General features: G+C 47.7%; 1 protein-coding gene across 3 annotated transcripts in view; it reads right to left on the reverse strand.

The window, feature by feature from the left end:
• Nucleotides 1-18,236, reverse strand: part of PLXNB1 (plexin B1) — a 74,062-nt gene that overhangs the window by 4,071 nt on the left and 51,755 nt on the right. For all 3 annotated transcript variants that reach the window (XM_027467343.3, XM_072044132.1, XM_072044133.1), the window contains 24 exons: nucleotides 17,416-17,509; nucleotides 17,002-17,168; nucleotides 15,801-15,952; nucleotides 13,832-13,937; nucleotides 12,115-12,251; nucleotides 11,739-11,915; nucleotides 11,384-11,552; nucleotides 9,798-10,040; nucleotides 8,808-8,984; nucleotides 8,347-8,495; nucleotides 7,886-7,986; nucleotides 6,852-7,069; nucleotides 6,481-6,659; nucleotides 5,819-5,885; nucleotides 5,239-5,385; nucleotides 4,559-4,736; nucleotides 3,936-4,039; nucleotides 3,284-3,368; nucleotides 2,423-2,589; nucleotides 1,691-1,851; nucleotides 1,307-1,454; nucleotides 916-980; nucleotides 753-828; nucleotides 325-399 (listed from right to left, as the gene is read on the reverse strand). In XM_027467343.3, coding sequence (XP_027323144.3) covers nucleotides 325-399; nucleotides 753-828; nucleotides 916-980; nucleotides 1,307-1,454; nucleotides 1,691-1,851; nucleotides 2,423-2,589; nucleotides 3,284-3,368; nucleotides 3,936-4,039; nucleotides 4,559-4,736; nucleotides 5,239-5,385; nucleotides 5,819-5,885; nucleotides 6,481-6,659; nucleotides 6,852-7,069; nucleotides 7,886-7,986; nucleotides 8,347-8,495; nucleotides 8,808-8,984; nucleotides 9,798-10,040; nucleotides 11,384-11,552; nucleotides 11,739-11,915; nucleotides 12,115-12,251; nucleotides 13,832-13,937; nucleotides 15,801-15,952; nucleotides 17,002-17,168; nucleotides 17,416-17,509 — 3,342 coding nt within the window. The remainder of the gene's footprint in view (nucleotides 1-324; nucleotides 400-752; nucleotides 829-915; nucleotides 981-1,306; nucleotides 1,455-1,690; nucleotides 1,852-2,422; nucleotides 2,590-3,283; nucleotides 3,369-3,935; nucleotides 4,040-4,558; nucleotides 4,737-5,238; nucleotides 5,386-5,818; nucleotides 5,886-6,480; nucleotides 6,660-6,851; nucleotides 7,070-7,885; nucleotides 7,987-8,346; nucleotides 8,496-8,807; nucleotides 8,985-9,797; nucleotides 10,041-11,383; nucleotides 11,553-11,738; nucleotides 11,916-12,114; nucleotides 12,252-13,831; nucleotides 13,938-15,800; nucleotides 15,953-17,001; nucleotides 17,169-17,415; nucleotides 17,510-18,236) is intronic.

Genomic DNA, 18,236 nt, shown 5'->3' on the forward strand with positions numbered 1-18,236 from the left:
TTAAAGGAATCTTAAAACTTAAAATGTAGTTAGAGTAGAATGTTTAGATACCACAATAAATAAAAAAAAAAAAAAAAAGCAAATGTATTTGAAATGTCAACAGCCTCCAGGTTAGGGCTAAGTCCTTGTTTTGTGTGATATCCCTCCTCCCTCATCAGTAAGAGTAAAGCAAACTTCTGACATGGAAGTTATACATGCCAATGAAACAATACACAGCATTGTAAATGATCTGCTTGCTCTTAATTATTAATTTTTGGGGGGGCGTGTTTGATTGGACAGGAAAAGGAGGAGGTCGTGTTCATACCTGCCTGGGAACGCACTCACCTGGTCATAGTACTTATTGATGTATTTGTACAATTCATGCAGAGCCACCAGGGAATTGAGGTCACCTGAGTAATTCTGAATAAGAGAGGAAGTCAGATAAAGCTGTGAGACACCTAACAATTGTTCTTCCAAATTCCACGTCCTCATAACTCATTAGGAAATGTGCAGGAGTCACTAAACCCAGCACAAAGCAACAGGAAAGGGAATTCACCAGTGGTTCCCAGCAAAGGAAAAAAACCACACGTACTCCCTGCCCTGAAGCCTTGACTGCACTTTTCTTTGCAGTGGTGCCATGAAGCAGAGCGGCCACTGGGAGCAATCAGTATTTCTGCACACAGCTGGAATATCTGAGCTCTGCATTACTAACTTTCTATCTGATGCACTGATGAGGGGCCAGGGTGATTTCCGAAATAAATAACTTTATTTACCCGTGATAGCTCAGCCAGGGCAGAGTTCATCTCCTGGTCACTGGCAGAGATGGTCTGACGGATGTCCGCATAATACCTACAGCGGTACACAGGCAGTTACCCTCACGTTCCTCCCAGCCTCCTCCTCACTGCTTAAACTACAACTCCCCCGCTCGTTCCTTACCTTTCCACCATTTGCTTGTAGCGAGGAATGTCCCGGGCATAGAGCAGCTTATTGATTGGAGAGTCCTTGAACATCCAAAACCAGAATTGATTACACAAAGCTCCTTCATCACGCTGCGAGCTAACCTTAGCAGGTGACCCCATCCCATTCTCTATTATTTGCTCACGTTGGGAACTTTTGCCCTGTGCACGGAGGGCACTTGAAATACTGGATCCCTCCCTAGTAACACAGCCTGCGGGACCGTGGATTGGTGAAGGGACCCCTGGCATGCCAGAGCAAGGAGTGGGCCTGGTGGGCTGTCCCAGTGCAACCACGCAGACATTACTGCCTGCTTGTGTCAGCACTGCTCAGACTACCTGTGCCAGCTGCATGCTTCTACCTCCACACTTACCCGTCCTAGCTTATGGTCAGCAATCGTACAGGAGTCCATGAAGGTCTGTGCGATGACCAGAAGCACAGCGTCGACGTTATCTGACGTCTGCACATCAAAAACAAACTGGGGGTTCTTGATGATGTTGATCCAGAACCGCAGGGGCAGACTGCAGAGAAGATGGAAGCACGACAGCTTATCAGCAAAGAAGGCAGCTGTGCGGTGCTGGAGGATATTCTGCACATGCTACTGGTCATACTGGTCCCCTCCCAGCTTCACCCTCTCAGCAAAACCAGCTTTCCACTGTGCTTTGCTGTTCCTCAGCCGACAAAGGTGGCTCTCTCCGCAAGGGGCAGCTCCAACCAGATTAGCAGTGCCTCCCTCGGGGCTCACAGAGCACCGTACCTGTTTGTCTTCCAGATATGGATGGTCTCAGGATCTGCAATCCCGTAGTGCATCGCCTGCTCATCCAGCAGGTCAAAGAAGTATTTGACCGCCAGCGGGACGGGGCGGTTGGTACTGAGGATCACCTGGAACAAGTCATCCACAAACTTCTGCAGGGTGCCCTGTGGAGAACCAAGCAGGACTGAGTCAGCACAGCCAGAGGAACACGGAGAGCCCAGGACTCACGATGAGTGGTTATTCTCTTCTGCTCAGCGACTTCCTCTTGCTGGTCCCAAGCTACCTCACATCCACTGCAGGAGCAGCAATGGGGAAATGAGGCCCCAGAAGCTTCTGGATGAGAGGCCAGGGGAAAGCTCATTAACAGTCAAAACACAGAGGGGAGTCAGACAGACTTAGGGCCAGAGGAGAGAGAGCCTGCGACATGAAGGGATGGAACTGCACTGTAGAGACTGACCAGCGGAGGGGGACTGCTGACTGCCAGCAGCTGCATTCAGCCAGGCAGGAACAAGGAGAAGGGGTTTGCTCAGCAGCAAGAGAAGTTTGGGGGCAGAATACAGGCACTGCCTGGCAAAGTGCAGGGGCTGTCCCTTGAGGAACCCAGCTGGAACCAACCAGCACATGCACCAACCCGGCCCCAAAGGGGCTCTTAATCTTCATACACATCCCTGAAATATGTCAGGGGGATATGAAAGAAGGCAAGGTCCCAAGCCCAACGCAATCTGTGCTTCTCACCTTCATAGAGAGCAGACGTGTCAGATAGATCTCCGGGATTGCCTTGGCTCGCTCCCGATCTCTTAAGCTCCCACGGCGATGCTTGGGAAGCTCTGGCTCTTCTGTTGGTTTTACCAGGTGCCAAAGTTTTATACCACCTTCATCTGCGTCCTCCAGCATTGGTGTTTCTATTCAGAGACAAGCGTCAGCCCTCTCACAGTGGAACTTGGCCAGGTTACGCTCAAGGAAGAAAGCAGATTCCCAGTATGATGGGTACTCCGATGGGAAGGAACCACTGGAGGCCTCCACCCACCCTCCTGTGCAGCTATTGCTAGCGCTGCATCAGGTTGCTTTTGTCCACTCAAAGCCTTCAAAGTCTTGGGAACTTCCCACACAGAGATCCCCAACCTGTGGTGGCCTGTTCCAGGTCTGCACCTCCCCTTTGCCAAGGAAATTGTTTTCACATCTAGTGTAAAGCCGCTAAGTGCAACCTGGGGCTTCTGTCCCTTGCACCACAGGAGTAACCGTGGGGCTGTACGCTATGCAAGGCAGGGAGGTAATTGGCTGGGGTCCCATCACCACCCTCAGGCCATGCTCAACTCACAAAGTTATTGAAGATTCCTACAAGCTGTGGACTGTGCCCAGCACTACAGCCAGTACTACAGAATTCTACTTATTTTGCATTTTCACGTCTAGCCTGCCTTTCCTCTGCTTATGTACTCTATTGCTTTTCCTTCATTTTTCCTGCCCAGACTTCCAGTCCTACGATTGGAATCACATATCAGTCTTCCGTAGCATAAAGCTAGGGCTACAGCAAGTCTTGTCCCACCCACTTGACAGGTGCTGTGAAATCATTTCATAAGAAGGGGACATCAAACTCACTCTCTCCTGGGATGTAATCCTGATTCTCTCTATGGATGTGCTTGGTCAGGCGAGGGACCAGCGCGACTGTTGCTCCATCAGGCACCTGCACACAAGCAAAAATCAACATTCAGAACAAACAGCACATCTCTCATCAGCACCACAGGCAAGTGCTTGTACAGCAAAACAAACTGAACATGCTGTACCACTGCTAGAAATAGGGATCTTGGGGCACTGTCACTATCTGTCCTGATGGTGGGCGAATCTTGTTTGTACAGATTGAAAAACTGCTGTACAGAACATTATAAAAGTGGTAATGCCCCAGGATTGGTGTCATTCACATCCAGAACGCGTTGCAGCAAGCTGTGACATACTGGTGCACGATATGACACATGGGTGCAAGACAGTTAAAAACCCAAACTCTTTCCAGTCCTAAGAACTACACAGATCAGTGCAGTATCACCTACTAACTGATTTGAACTGGAACAGGAGGGGGCTTTGCTGCTTGAGAAGTCACGGTGTAGGACACAGCACTGACTTAATTTGAATATGCTGCTGCAAGAAAGCTCTGATGTTTTTACAGTAATCCATGAGGAGCCACAGCCACAAACGGAGCGTAGCAGCGTATAGAAGATGAAAGGGGGGACAAGGCAATGGTAGACTCAGTTCTGACCTTGTAATGCTGAAGAGTGTTCAGGCGTTTCCAAGTTCCTTGAACAACAGATGTCACATCCTCATCGGACAGAATGAGATGACCCGCCAGCCCTGATCTCCACTCTACAGTCATCAAAACACAGATAACAAACAAACAAACAAGTTAAGCAGAAGCATCTCTGAAATCTACTGTGCTTCAGCCTGAATGAGTGAAACTCCAAGCCAGGAAAGGGACAAAACCTTCCCTGACAGACACTATTCAGGTGCTACCATTGACTCCACCAGCAGGAAGAGCCAGTTCATGACTGTAGCAACTCTTCACTGAAATTATCTTTCCTTCCCATACCTTCTCCATGCCTTTTTTTTTTTTCTTTTCCCTCTGTCCCCTTACCCAAGCCATTGCCATGGGCCAGATGGCAAAGAACACCAAGCACCATGAAATCTAAGGGGCTGGACTTGCTTCTTTCCCACCCCTACACCTCTTGCTTTTAGTCTTCCCTGCATCGTGCCCTGTTGGGTCCAGCCAAAGTGCAAGATCACTGGGCAGGGACACTGCATGCTCAGCAGAAAATTGCACAGATAGCAAATGACCACTCTCCTCCACTTCCTCACTGAGTTTTGGCACCAAGACATTCTGCTCACCAAGGTCCAGGGTGTCTGGGTCTGGTCGGTGACAGTACGGTGTCCCTTTATAGATCTGGTCTAGGATTTTCTCCTTCACCTGTGTTATGGTGTCACAGTCTAGCACTTTTGCAGAAATCCCTTGGGAGTCCTCTGCCCCTCCTGCAGCAACTCCTGCTTGCGTCAAAGCGTTTAAAGTCTGCGGAACAAAAGAAAAGGTCACAGCTCCTCATAAGTTTGCTACTCATAACGTGACACATTTACACCTTTGATGCCTGGCATTAAAGCAGGTTAACAGCTAGCTCTTTCACTGGAGGAGTTTCAGAAAACAAAATGCCACAGGTTGTTAAACACCGTGTTCCCAGCCTTCCCTTGAGAGCTGGAAGTCGGTTTAACAGCTCTAGGGAGCTCTAGGTTTCCATGTACCATCAGCAATTTCATCCCCTTATTTCTAGGCACAGAGCATGGAACATACATCAGATTACTGTGGTGATGGCTCCCAGCAGCCTAGGGCTGATTTAGCAGGGCTCTTGCTCAGCTACTGCTGAGTTATGCTGCTGGGACAAAGCTGGCTCCTAGGAGGTCGTGCTTCTGCCTTAAAGAGGAGGACATTGTGCAGGACATTGTGCTTCTGACTTAAATAGGACATTAAACTCTGCCACACCAGAGAGCCCAGAGGGGACAAAAGATTTGGTGCTTACCAGAGTCCGGTACTCCAGGTCCTCTCTCAGAAGCCGGTTGTCATTCAGGGTATATTTGGCTTTCCCTGTCACCCAGTCAACAGGGCCCTTGTCCACCTGGTGTTTGATTCCTCGGAACAGCATGTAAAGGGGCTCCCCAACAGAGTCCTGGCACAGAAAGGAAGGAGTTTCACCTGACAGAAATTCATCAGGCTCTTCTCAGCAGAACCCAACAGCTTAGAAACACGGACACCAAGCAGAAGAGCAGCAGGACGGAGGACACCAGTGACACACCAGTTAAACCACTGCAGGCAGGCAAAGCCTGCCAACAGCTCCTGCTCCAAGCACAGGGAAATTGCAGGGGCTAAGGACCAGCTGGATGCACAAGACCACAGCATCACCGTCTCCATGCCACTAATCAGAGGGATTCTCCTTGCTACCCCCTCCCTGGAAACAGGGAGTGGCATCGATGCTGATTTAAGCATCTCTTCCCTGAAATACAGGATGGCTCCAGCACCGTTCCAGCTAAGAGTGAGGCACAAAGCAGAGCTGTGGCTGCCTCACCTCGTTTGGCCCCTTCACAAAGAGACAAAGAACTCACCCTCACAAATGCATACAGGCAGATGGACATCCAGTTGGTTAACAGCTTCTCTACCACTGTTTCCGTCCTGAAAGAGAGTATGAGGTTGGTCACAAAGATACAGTGCACAGCAGGGAGAAAACGGGAGATAAAGATTGATCCTTTGGACAAAAGGTGAGAAAAGAGCATGCTAAATGATACACAGGATCAAGGGAGGAAGGAAAAGGGAAAAAAATACTTTAGGGACCAGTCAGGTTAATGCTCTTGATCCTACTTCTTATTTGAAGCACTTTTCAGCCTGAAGGAGGCACCAAATGACAGAAAAGACAAAGGGGATAGAGGATAGCCTCTGTCAGGTCTCAAAACAAGAGAAATTTGTACAGATCAGAAGGATACACTGGACAGGAGGCTAATGGGGATCCAAACATAGGAGATATTTCAATTTAGGTTCCACACATGGCAGTATTGGGAATCCCACAGACCTCTAAACAGCAGATCTGACTGAGCTGCAGTACTTGAGCACAAAGAGAAAGCTAACATACAGCAGCTTCGGAAGAACAGATGAAGAAAAGAATCTGTGGTGGGTAATTTCAGCCTCAGAGCTTTCTCAGAGCTTGCTAGCTGGACAGAAAGGCTCTGTCCCCTGGTGTAGCTAACACCGGCACCGTTTCTGGCTTGCTCACCTCCGCAGCATCAGCTTGGGGTTCTTGGCCACATACTGCTCCACAAGGTCATTCAGGAGTGTTTTGAGGATGTCAGTGAAGTACTCCAGCTTCCCATGCAGCGACACAGTGAGCAGAGATGCCACATAGGCCCGGTCTCTCGGAGAGAAAGTACGCTGGATTTCCAGAGTGTGAATGAACTGGTGGAGAGAGAGAGACAAGGCAGTGTGTGAACCCCCTGAAAACAAGGCAGTCCCACCTAACGGCTCCTGCAAGCAGGGGTGCTGCAGGGGGGGCTGATCAGGAAGGAACTTTAATGAGCACTGCCTGCTTCCTGCCAGCAATACAGCCCAGACCCCATTACATTCTGCAAGCAGAAAGAGGGACCTTACCTTGGTGAGGAAGAGCTTGCTGTTGAGCAGGTTGGAGAGCTGGACCAAGCCCTGCTCCACCGTTTGCCGCCGGCACTCGGGGATGTCCAGGTCCCTTTGCAATGGTGACTCACGGTGGCCCGGGAAGAAAATGCGCTCCGCATAGGACTTGTAGTCCAAGAAGGGGATGCCTGTGCCCACAAGGTCGCTTGTGAGGTCCATCATCTCAGTCATCAGGTCTGGGGGAAAGGAAATGCCCGTGATGTTGACCGCATGATCACACAAGCGATGGTACAGAGCATGAGGTGAGTGCAGGCAGGAACTAGGGCCAGCAGGATGGGACTGAAGATGAGGAATGATGTTTCCTGTCAGGAAGAGTCACATTGGGGTCCCATTGCGAGAATATTTACCACTAGACTATGTGCTGGGAGAAACTGCATTGGGAATCAGCAGGTGAATTTGGTGATTATTCTCATTTACAGTTAGGGTCTGGCTTCCAGCTTTAAAAGGAAGCCAGCCATAAAAAGGAAGCCGCTGTTCAGCACTGATCTGTGGTTATGGCATTATCTACAAAGTACCAGGGATCTCCTGCTCCTCACTGCTTCCCCCATTAGTTAGAGATCACAAGCTGAGTAGCTTGCACAAATTTTGGAGCCCTAAATGCCCCACACAAGGGCTCTCAGCTGTAGGCAGCTGAAGTTCAAGGTTTGCAGACTCAAGATACGGGGTGTAACTCAACTTGCTCTACACACAGACTGGGCTAGCTGTACTTAAGGTCTCTCCAAGTGCGCTGTCTTGACCTTTAGCTCTTCATCTGAGTCTGGAGGATGGACTGGAGAATCAGAGGGGTCTGTATAGATCACTGTGCTCTGAATTAAAGAGAAGAATGAAATACACAGATGTGGCTATATGTTTCAATGCACTAGCACAGGATAAAGCTATTGCCTGTCCTGAGCTACCCAAACAAGTATGCAGGAATGAAAAGAATGGTAGGGCTCTGTGTGGTTCTTCAAACTTTCCTGAAGCTGCAGGAATGTAGGAGCTCTGTGACTAACCTGTGAATTCCTTTTTGCATCTGTCCCGAACACTTGTTTCTAGATTTTCCAGCTGGATTTGAACTTTCTTGTAATCCCTCAGAGCCTGTTTGCTCTTCCTCCTGTAGTAAGAAACAGAATTGTTCCCAGTGGTCTTAGCCAGCTGTTGTGTTGCTGCCAAGGACTCCAGGGCAATGCTGTTGAGGTGATTTCTACTGAACACCACCTTTACAGGACACCAAACTGTGTCCTGTAACTACATCTGTCCCTTGGAGCACCCATTAGGTGAGTGCTCTGAATGAATCACAACGCAGGCACACCACCCCTATGCCTCACACGTCCAAAAACATAAAGGGCTCAGAATTTGTAACAAAATAAAAGTAAACTAGGACTTTGCTTAGGCCTAGAATATACAGGCTTGATCACATCAACTGAATAACTTTGAGAAGCTAAAGCTCCCATACAATGCCACAGCCTCTCACCTGTATATGAAGACAATGACCAGAACGACGAGTGCCACAAAGGACGCACCAACACCCAAACCAATCTGTGCCTCCAGTGGGAAGGTGAGCTGGCTTTCTGTGTCATACTGCACTCGGCCCAGGAGGAAGTTCAGGTTTCCCATTTGTACCTGGAGCGAAAGCAGGTGCTGTGATGCAGCACCTCAGTGCAGCAACAAAAAGCAAAGACACACAGCTTCTGCAGAACAAGCAGAGGTGGCACACAGCTCTCTAGTAAGGCTACATCCCATGGCACAGCTCCTGAATCCAGCTGTGCTGCTTGTTCCAGGCACTGTTTGGCAGTTAAGGGTAGAGTTGAGAATAAAAGCAGCTCCTTGCCACCATTTCTGCCTCTCTCTTACTTCCCGTCCCACTCACTCCTTCCATCACTACCTTCTTGCTTGTGCACCCACTAACGACATGATTTCTTGCTGATTCCCTACCGTGAACTCTGGGAGCAAGTCGGTGCCCTCCCGCTTTGTGCGGTGCCGCGGAGCTGGCTGCTCAGAAGGAGGCTCACAGTAGAGATGATTCCTCGTTAGTGTCTTCACCACGCAGATTCCTTCCCCAATCATGGCCATAACTTCATCCTTGGAAATGGCCAGATCTAGATTTTCCCCCTGGAACAGAGGTGGAACAGGGCATCAAATCGGGCTAAGAAGCATTCTCTGCATTGCCCATGGCTCCAGAGAAGATGGAGCACCATAGGATGAGAGGAGCTTTTCTTCTTCCCTGACTGGGCTCCCATCTGAATTGGCTTCACAAGTTAATTTTGTAAGCCAAACAATCTTCACTCTGTGATCGAAAAGATCAAGTGGAGAAAGCGCACGTCTCCAGCTGCAGAAACTACCTTTCTTAACTGCTACTGGACTAGAGAGTACCTTTCTATGGAAGAGAAATATCAAAGTGCCTTTTCCTCACATATATATAAAAAAAATACAAACATTTGCCACTCTGCCCTTTTGCGTCCTCTATAACCAATGATTTTCCTATTTCCACCTGTTTGTTGTTTTTCTTTTTCTTTTTTTCCTCTTCCTATTTTTTTTACTCTTAAGTTACTTATAGAAGAATTTTAAGATGTCATGAAAAAATGGCAGCTGAGAATAGAATGTATTGGTGCTTTTTTGGTACTAATACCTCATACACAAATAGTGTTAATTCACATTAGGACAAAAATAAAATAACTATGGAAGTTTCCATGAGCCCTATGAAACCCTAAATGATTTATGGTCTCAAGAGGCTTTTTTGATGCACTCCTTTTTCCTCCTTTAATGTGCCATTTCTCAGAGGCCAAAGCAGATGTGCTGTGACAGGCTGCAAGCCTGTCAAATGCTTTAAAAATCTCAGAAGCTGCATGTTGCCAATTTAAAACAGCCTCAGGTTAGCAACAACTTTGTACAGCATATGTTATTTCTAGATAGTTCTTGTGTTACCTCCACAGAGATGACGCTTCCTGGCTTGTGACGATATGGTTTGGCAGGGTCTTCAGCATTCAGTGGCTTGAGGATGGGGTTGACTTCGTAAGAGAAGGGCATGGGATGCAATGAGTTGAAATCGAAGCTCAAATTATCCAGAATAAATTCCAGTTTGATGTGGACACTCCGTAATAGCAGGTTAATGGCTGGAGTCTTGCACAGGATCAGGTAGGAGGAGTTAACAAGACACGGTTCTTCAAACTAAATGCCAAAGAGGGGAAAATAAAAAAAGCATTAGCAGTGAAACACTAAAGACTTCTCTTGCAGCTCTGCAATGCTTTCAAACCCTGCATAATCTGGGGTGAGTCTGTGCTCCTCTTACCTGGAGCAATGCCAGAAAAGCTCTGCTAATTGTAGAGAGAAAAACGTAAGATCTGAGGAATTCCCCATGTTCCTCTAAAGAAAGTCTTCAGAGCACTGATTTTACTGCAAGTACCTAGGTTTCAGCAGTGGAAATCAGCTCCAACGCTCCCACAGCAGCAAAATCTGGAGCAGCATTAGCTTTAGATCTCCTTGCTCTGACAGAAGGGGACCAAAGACCTTCAAGGCACTGCAGACTTCCTAACCTGAATGTTTCTGTGAAAGAAGTGTCCCTTGTAGGATTACATATGTTTTATACATGTGATGAGAGCATTAGCCATTTTTCTCTCCCCCAGAGGAATTCACAGCCACAAATGCCTTCCTAAAAACATTGGGAAAAACAGCCTTTAGTAGTACATGTCCTTTGGGAGCATATTCAGCTCCATATCTGTAGGACAGAAACCTGGAAGGGACTTAACATAGAAAAAAGTCCTACATAGTTAGAGCAGTTTTCATATATGCATAAGATTATGAAGAGCATCATCCTCACCACCTCTCTCAGAATACCAGATGAAATGTCAGATGATTACTTCTCAGCACACTGGGAGATTAAAAAACAAAGACAAGGCCTCCAAGTTTATGAACAGGAAGCCCTCCGTTGTTTGCACTATGAATGCAAACCCTTGTTGTACTTCGGCTACCAAATACCCCCTAACTGCAAATTCTGCTGCAAGCTCTGCAGTCTTGATGGTCAGATCAAGACCTAAGCAGTGACTCATCTCAGGACACTGACATCTGGAGAACAGAAAAACGTTGGTGGAATTGGTCATTTCACTGAACTCTGCCTGGTTTTATATCTCAGAGTGAAAGAGCCCAGGAGCTCTAAAGACAGACCTGAACTATGCAAAAAGAAAGTCTGGAGCATGGACACGCTGAGCCAGACAAGCTCTGGCTCAGCTGCAGATTTCTTTATCTCCACACTGCTGCCCTGCTGCTTGTCTCCTATCACAAGCCCTGCACATCTTTGAGCAGAGGCAAACCCAACTCATGCAAACGTCTGTGAAAATGCTTAACCTTTCAGTCTGGCAGAGATCGCTTCCGTTTGGCCAAGACTGTTAGTTGGTGGGAACTGAGCAGATAACAGCAAGGGGTCCAGAAGCCCTAGGGACAGAAAGTCCACCTTTGCAGCACAACGCACCAGCCCTCAAGAACCCTCAGCTCCACTGAGCACTTCACCACGCTACCTGCTGGACGCTGCACAGAGCACCCTCAGGGCACTCGGTGTCTGGGATTATTCTGCGCCATCGCCCCACTCCTCGGCGCCGGCGTTCAGATGGAGAGACTGTAACACGAATCTTCGGTTTCTGTACAACATCCAAGTTGTATCCGTGAACTCTGAGCACTCTCCCTCCGCTGGAAAAGAAAAGCAGGCAATCTCACGCACCTATTATTCATTAGCTCTGTCCCATGCTCCCACCTTTCTGTTTATGCCTGGCTTTTTTCAGAGTGCAGCACAACAAACAGATGCCACTGGTGCTGTAGCACCTGCCTGCCATGGCACACAGCCTCAGGGAAGGCACAAGCCCTCGGTCTTTGTACCTGAGAAAGCTTTTAGGTGGCTCTGCAAAAGTGATGTTGGGATCCAGGGTATATCTGAAGAGGAATCCTTCCAGCCTCCGCTCCTGGTCCCCATACTTGATAGTGACTGGTAGCTCTGCAGACACGTTGCTGGGACTTGTCTGACACGCCAGCTGATCCTCTGTCATCTCAGAGAGGCTTGGAGAGACAAAAAAGAGAATAAAGGATTAATACAGCCACTGCAGAGAAAGGTTCTATAGTACTATGCCTTGCTCTTTGCTGACAGCCTGTGAACCTGTTCCCATATTTTCCTAAATTTAATGCTGAAAACCCTGCAGGGCTCTGGGGTAGACTCGGGCCAGTGCACAGCCAGCACATGGGCAGGCTCTGATCTTACATGCGGCAAGGGAGGTCTCCAAGCAGGACACTGATCTCACTAGGATGTCCAGTCAGCAGCTTTGAGCCCAGAAGGGTAAGGCATGTTCCTCCTGCTTTAGGGCCCTGAGTTGGAACAATGGATTTCAGCTCCGGGTTCTAGAACAAAAAAAGAAAAAGAGATGAGTGACAAGACCGTCGCAAAATAAGGCAAGGAAAGAAAGTAGCAGTGATCTCCAGTGCTCCGAAAACACAAGCTATAGATTCCCAATCACATGCAGTCCTCAGCTAGACTCCAGCTGCTGCCTTGCTATGGAATGGCACCAGGAGAGGAGGGATCAACCACACTAGCAAGAAATGCGAATCAGAGACTTGTCTTTCCACAATGCAAGAGGCAGACAGATGCTGCAGACAGCAGAGCTGTGAGCCTCACACACAAACCCTAGGATTAACAGTTCAAAGGGATTGTTCAGATCAGTAACTGGATTAATAACTCAAGTTAGGAAATACAAGGCAGCAAATAAATTGTCTGTTTGTCTAGTAGATGAAGAGATTACCAGCAGGGAGCCTTAAGAATTTGTCTTAAGGCCTGAGCTGCTAAGCATGCTGCTAGGTCACCTGGAAAGGAGAAATGAAATTTGATAAATTATTCACACTAACGATGACTTAGTCCCAGGCGGTGCAGAAAAAAATAGAGGAACCAGGCAACAGAGTGGCGCAAGTTAAGTCGCTACTGACAAATGATAAATGAAAAGCAAGATACATAAAATGAGATGGAGCAGACAGACTACAACAACGAAACCAGCCCAGTTGTGAGCTTTGAAATAACCCATTCAGGAGTGCTTTAGTGCCTATAACAACTCTATAAGCACAGATCCCAATAAAAATACATCAAGCCGTGTGAATTCCTGGGAAAGGAATTGAGAATTAAATATATATATGATAGTACAAATTCCTGTTGCACTCACATCTTGAATGTAAGTACGCAGTTCTAATCACCCTGCCTCAAATGGTGATAAGAAAACCAAAACAAAGAGCAATAACAAGCACAATCCAATATACAAAATGGTTTTATACAGCAAAATGTAATAGCTTAAGACTTTTCAGACATCTTTCCTCTTCCCAGGGGAAATGTGAGACATGCAACTTGGCAAATACAACTGTAAGTTGTACAGCAAGGTTGAAATGTGAGTAACTAACTTAAAATTACTTAACTATTTCATAGTTGCTGTGTTTTAAGATATCGACAATTTATCAGAAAGGTGTTTAAAAATAATAGGAAGCTTCTACATACACTGGACTTATTGCCACCAGCTGCTGAAGGTCAGAAGTAAGAACTTTTCAAGCAGCAATTTGCAAATTAATAAAAGGAAGGTTACAAGTCTTAACAGGATGCTAAGTCACCAATGAAAATCTCCAAATCAGAGAAGTACCTAGTATTTTTCCTCTTTAAATATTTACATTGTCACCATCAAAAAAACAAAACAAAACAAAACAAAACAAAAAAAAACCACTAGACTATGGAAACCTTCATACAATCCAATACATCTGTTCTTATGATCTTAACAACAGGGAAGAAAAACAAACAAAGGAAACAGAACTGAAAGACCAGATAAATTGGATAAAAACACCAGCACCAAGTTTCTGATAGAGAGCCGTAAGTTCATGCAATTGGCAGCTCTTCAGCAGAAATACTAGAAGAATAGGGAGAGGTATAAAAGAAGCAATAGCCACATTACCTGATAGGTGAAAATATGCCCAGAGACTCCACGTCCTCCTCCAGGCACTTCCACCACCACGTGCCCGAATCTCTCCGTCCAGCTCCCGCCAGTGACACAGACGATACTGCAGGACAATCCAAGAACAGCGTCACAGCACGGAAGAGAAAACGAGCTGTATCCTCTGCATCGTGTTCTAAAACCACCTAGCAACCACAGCTCCCTTCTCTTTCAGCCTTATCACATGCTCAGAATACACCACTGAACGTGGAAAAACTCCTTTAAAAGCCAGTTTAGGTGCAGCAGGAAAAAAAACAGGGGGCAGTTCCAAAAGGGTCCATCCCATCCAAGATCACTTTTTCAGGGACAGACAGGAGGAAGCCCACTACATCAGATGCAGAAAGAGGCCAAGAACTCTGCTACAGTCCAGAGCTGATCAAATCAGACACATCTGGAGTGACCTCAAGCCGCACATTAGCACTGTGTCTGATGCAGAAAAAGCTGTAGGTTTAGCTGGTCTTCAGCCAGCAGCCTCTGGGATCTGCCAGCCCTCCCTGTGTGCACCACCCATTCTTCCCTGTCCCTTTTCCAGCCATAATTTGGTATGGGAGATGCTGACAATGCAAAAAAAAATCAGGTTATTCTTCTAACATAGGATTCCTTGCTGCCCTGTTTGAGCACTGATTTACTATCACAAAAACTTTGCTCTGCAGCAGGCTTTGCCAGATTCCCTATGCAGTAAGAGATTAATTTTGTCTGGGCCTTGCTCAGGAGTGGGTTCCAAGTTCAAAGTTACATGCCCCCAACCAAAAAGGCCCAGAAATCTGAAGAGACTGGCAGGGAGCCAGTCCCAAGCTAGGACCTTGGGATGCCAGGTGACATACAGAACAAAGACAGTGCCACCCAAGAAAGATTACGCTCTAATTCTAGGATGAAAACAGAAAGCAAATGGATCCAGACAAACAAGCAGCACAGACAGGACAACACTGCTCAACACAGCAGGCCACTTCCCAGCAGGATCTTACCTTGCTCCCAGGGGAAGGGTGCTACAGCTACTGCTACCATGGAATGGAAAAATGGGTTTGTGATAGCTCTGATGAGAAGTTACTCACAATTGCTCTGCTCTTCTCTCCTCATCTCCTGCTGGTTGCTTGGCTCCTCTGCCTCCCTTGTCCAAGGCTCCCACCTACCTGTCCTGCCATAGGCCAACTGTACAAATATTTCTCTTTGCTTCCTAGCTGTTCCAGTCACACCTCTAAACACCTGACTACACTTGCTTGTTGTATGGTCCTTCCCTGACCAGACACACAACTACCCAATTCTCTTTATCACTTTATTAGCTGGATTCAGCAGGACCTCTCTTGCCCCTTCTCATCCTTCCCATAGTCACTACTTTTACAGGCACCACGAGCTGCCATGCCCTGCTAGCCAACAAAGCGTGGCACAGGGCTCAGCAGGACTCCCCTGTCAGTCCCTGGCTAAGAAGGTCCTTTCACTGGATTTGTTCAGGGAGGTGGAGGTCTGGCTAGAAAGTGACGGAAAACACCTTGGGGTGTGCCTGTTCTAGCAGAGGCAAGGAATTGTGCTGTACCTCCAACCACGCATCCCCATCCTCATCCTGTGTTTACAAGGCCAGGATATTTTCCTGGCAGTGACACTTATAAAAAGCCACGTCCTGTGCGTTACTGAAAGGAAGCTGTGACAGAGACACCCATGAAACTGCAGCTGAGCCCGTGACTCCCTGAGCCGGCTAGCTGTGTTCAGTACACTGCAGCACTGTTTGGTCATTGCCTTGTACACAAACTTATCTCCCCAAGGTCACTGCCTGAGGAATAACTAATCAGACAGCGACCTTACTCAGGGGCACTCCCTGGGGAATGGGCAAGGCTCGATACCTGCTACAGCAAAGGCAACGAAATCTCAGCCTGGTGTCAGCAGCCAAGGGAAAAGCCAGCGCCTGTCTCTGGGAGAAGGTTCACAGATACTCTACCTGCTAGAGATCTCATACTCTTGAGCATCTACGGCACAAGGAATTCCTGCAACAGTGACAGTTTCTGCAATGTCTTGATGTTTCTGCCCGAGGTTTGAGCCAGTGATGGTGATTCTAGTGCCACCTTCCACTGGTCCAGACAGGGGGTATACCTGCAAAGACACCCGCGCACGTGTAAGTGTCACAGTATCTCAGACCTCCTCAGCCTGGTGACTGATCTACAGCACCAGGCCCTTCACTACTGCCCCACTGCAAATTCTGCCTGGTCTGGCCATTGCTGATGATTCCCTTTGGTGGCTGGGACTAGATCCAGGCTGCATCCTCAGAAGAAAGGCCATAAAGAACGCCACAATCAGAGCTTTCTGTCCTATACCTCACCATTGCCAGCAGTTCCCCAGAGGGTATGAGTCCACTCTAGACTTCTACAGGCAAGGACTGCCCTGCTTTGCCTTCTCATCACCATGCTGACCACTCCGTTAGGGCATCTCTACTGAAGAGTGGGAATGCACAAGCTGATAAATGTTACTGGTGTTGAAGCAGCAAGCACCATTACCCTCTCAGCATCAGTACGACAATGAATCACATGCTGCACAAACTTCAAAGCTCTGTCCCTCAGCAGCATCCAAGGTGAACTACGACAAGATGCAGCACATGGACGTTGTGTGCCACTGGAGGGAGGACAAGCTGACAGCAAAAGGGACACATGGCTACAGACACTTGTCATGTGGCAGTTAGCAAGAGACATTTAAAATAAACAGACAAAAATCATTAATCTCAGTAACCTGTCATGCCTTTCACATCCCTGCTGTGCCATTATCATTAGGATTTGCCCTCCTTTACCCCAGGCTCAGTTGGGCCAGCCTGGTTCAAGCTCTGGCTCAGAACAGTTGGGGGATCCAACTTGTGGACCCTTTCCAGCTTCTGAATGATTCAGCTCCTTCTGGCATGCCAGTTTCAGCTCACATGACATACAAATGCAGCTTTCCCCAATGGTCTTTATGAGTACAATGAAAGCCCAGCACAAATCTAGCATCCTCACGCCACCGAGAGATGAGAGCAGAATAGGATTATCTTGCTCTTCTGATGGCCAATGTCCTGCTGAGGTGCACTGTTCACTCGGAGTTCACAGACCTCTGGTTTCAACCAGAGAATGCAGCCCTCCTTGCCCCAGGTGTAGTGCACTGGTGAGTGGGTTACTCACAGAGTGAATGAGTGGTGCTGGACACAGGTCTTCTATCTCTTCTTTGCAGGAGCCCCTGAAGATGCAGCTGGGGTTGCTGCCTCCACACCACACACAGTTGTACTTCGAGTCAGCTGTTTGGCAGCGGCTACAATCGGTGTGTCCCACAGAGCAGTTGTAAAAAGTCACTGCAAAAGAGAAACGTTCAGAGGCATCTGAAAGCAGCCCCTAAGGCACAGAATATTCCAGCACTTGGTGTCTTACAAAGAAACCCCTCCACCTCCCTTCTCTGTGAGAACTGATAGAACCAAGGCTTTATGTTTGCTTTGGTCCCTGTGATAGGACTACTACAGATGCAAAAAGCCCAAGCTGAGGATTCCTTGATTCCCTTCCATCCCACTTGCTGTCTCTGCTGAAGCAGTGTTGCATTCCTACCGTGGAGATCTGCAGCACTGTCCACTCGGAGGTGTCGTCTCCTCTGCACAAACACCACGGCATTGAATTCGAGTTGAGGTGCTGTGTAGCTGTACTGCAAAGACAAGGACCATGAAGGCAAAGGACTTAATGGAGGCACAAACAAGCCAGCTGAAGAGGTTGGAAAAACAAAGAACAAAATCAACACCCATCCTGCACAGATCATTAGCAGGCACAGCCTGTATGGAGCGTCCTGTGAACACAGTTGAGGCAGCACTGCTCAGGCAGTGGCAGCACAGACCTGTCCTCGCTGGCTCACTCAGGCACCGTTTTGCTCTAGAAAGAGCAGCTGACATTGGTTCACCAGGAAGAACACTGAAAACAAGTGCGTGCTCGTGCCAATACTTGTCTAACTTTCTAAATGCATTCTGAAATGTCTGATTTCTAATTACAAGCCACCTGCTCAAAAAACTGCTCAAGCTGGCATTTCTGCAGTTTCAGCTGAGCTGAAGATGTAGCATTATAATTGGTCCGCACGGCTTGTGTGTGCAAAAGCCTATGTTGTTCCTTCTCCCTTGACTATACGAGTTTGCGAACTAAAAATACCACCTCTGCTTGCAAATCTTGCCATATGGAAAATCTACACACAATCCAGAAATGTAAATTGCTGTTTTGATTGATTGCACCTGCTATTCTTACAATCCACAGGCTATCCTTCACCACCAAGAGAAAAAATGGCATTAATAGCATTTTTCTTTTCACAAAAGAACCACCACTGCGAAAGCCATGACCCAGAAACTGCAGACAGCAGAGGCTCAAGCTATAGCAAAGGCTGCAGTGTC

Source organism: Anas platyrhynchos, chromosome 13, assembly GCF_047663525.1.
Source record: "Anas platyrhynchos isolate ZD024472 breed Pekin duck chromosome 13, IASCAAS_PekinDuck_T2T, whole genome shotgun sequence".
NCBI lineage: Eukaryota > Metazoa > Chordata > Aves > Anseriformes > Anatidae > Anas > Anas platyrhynchos.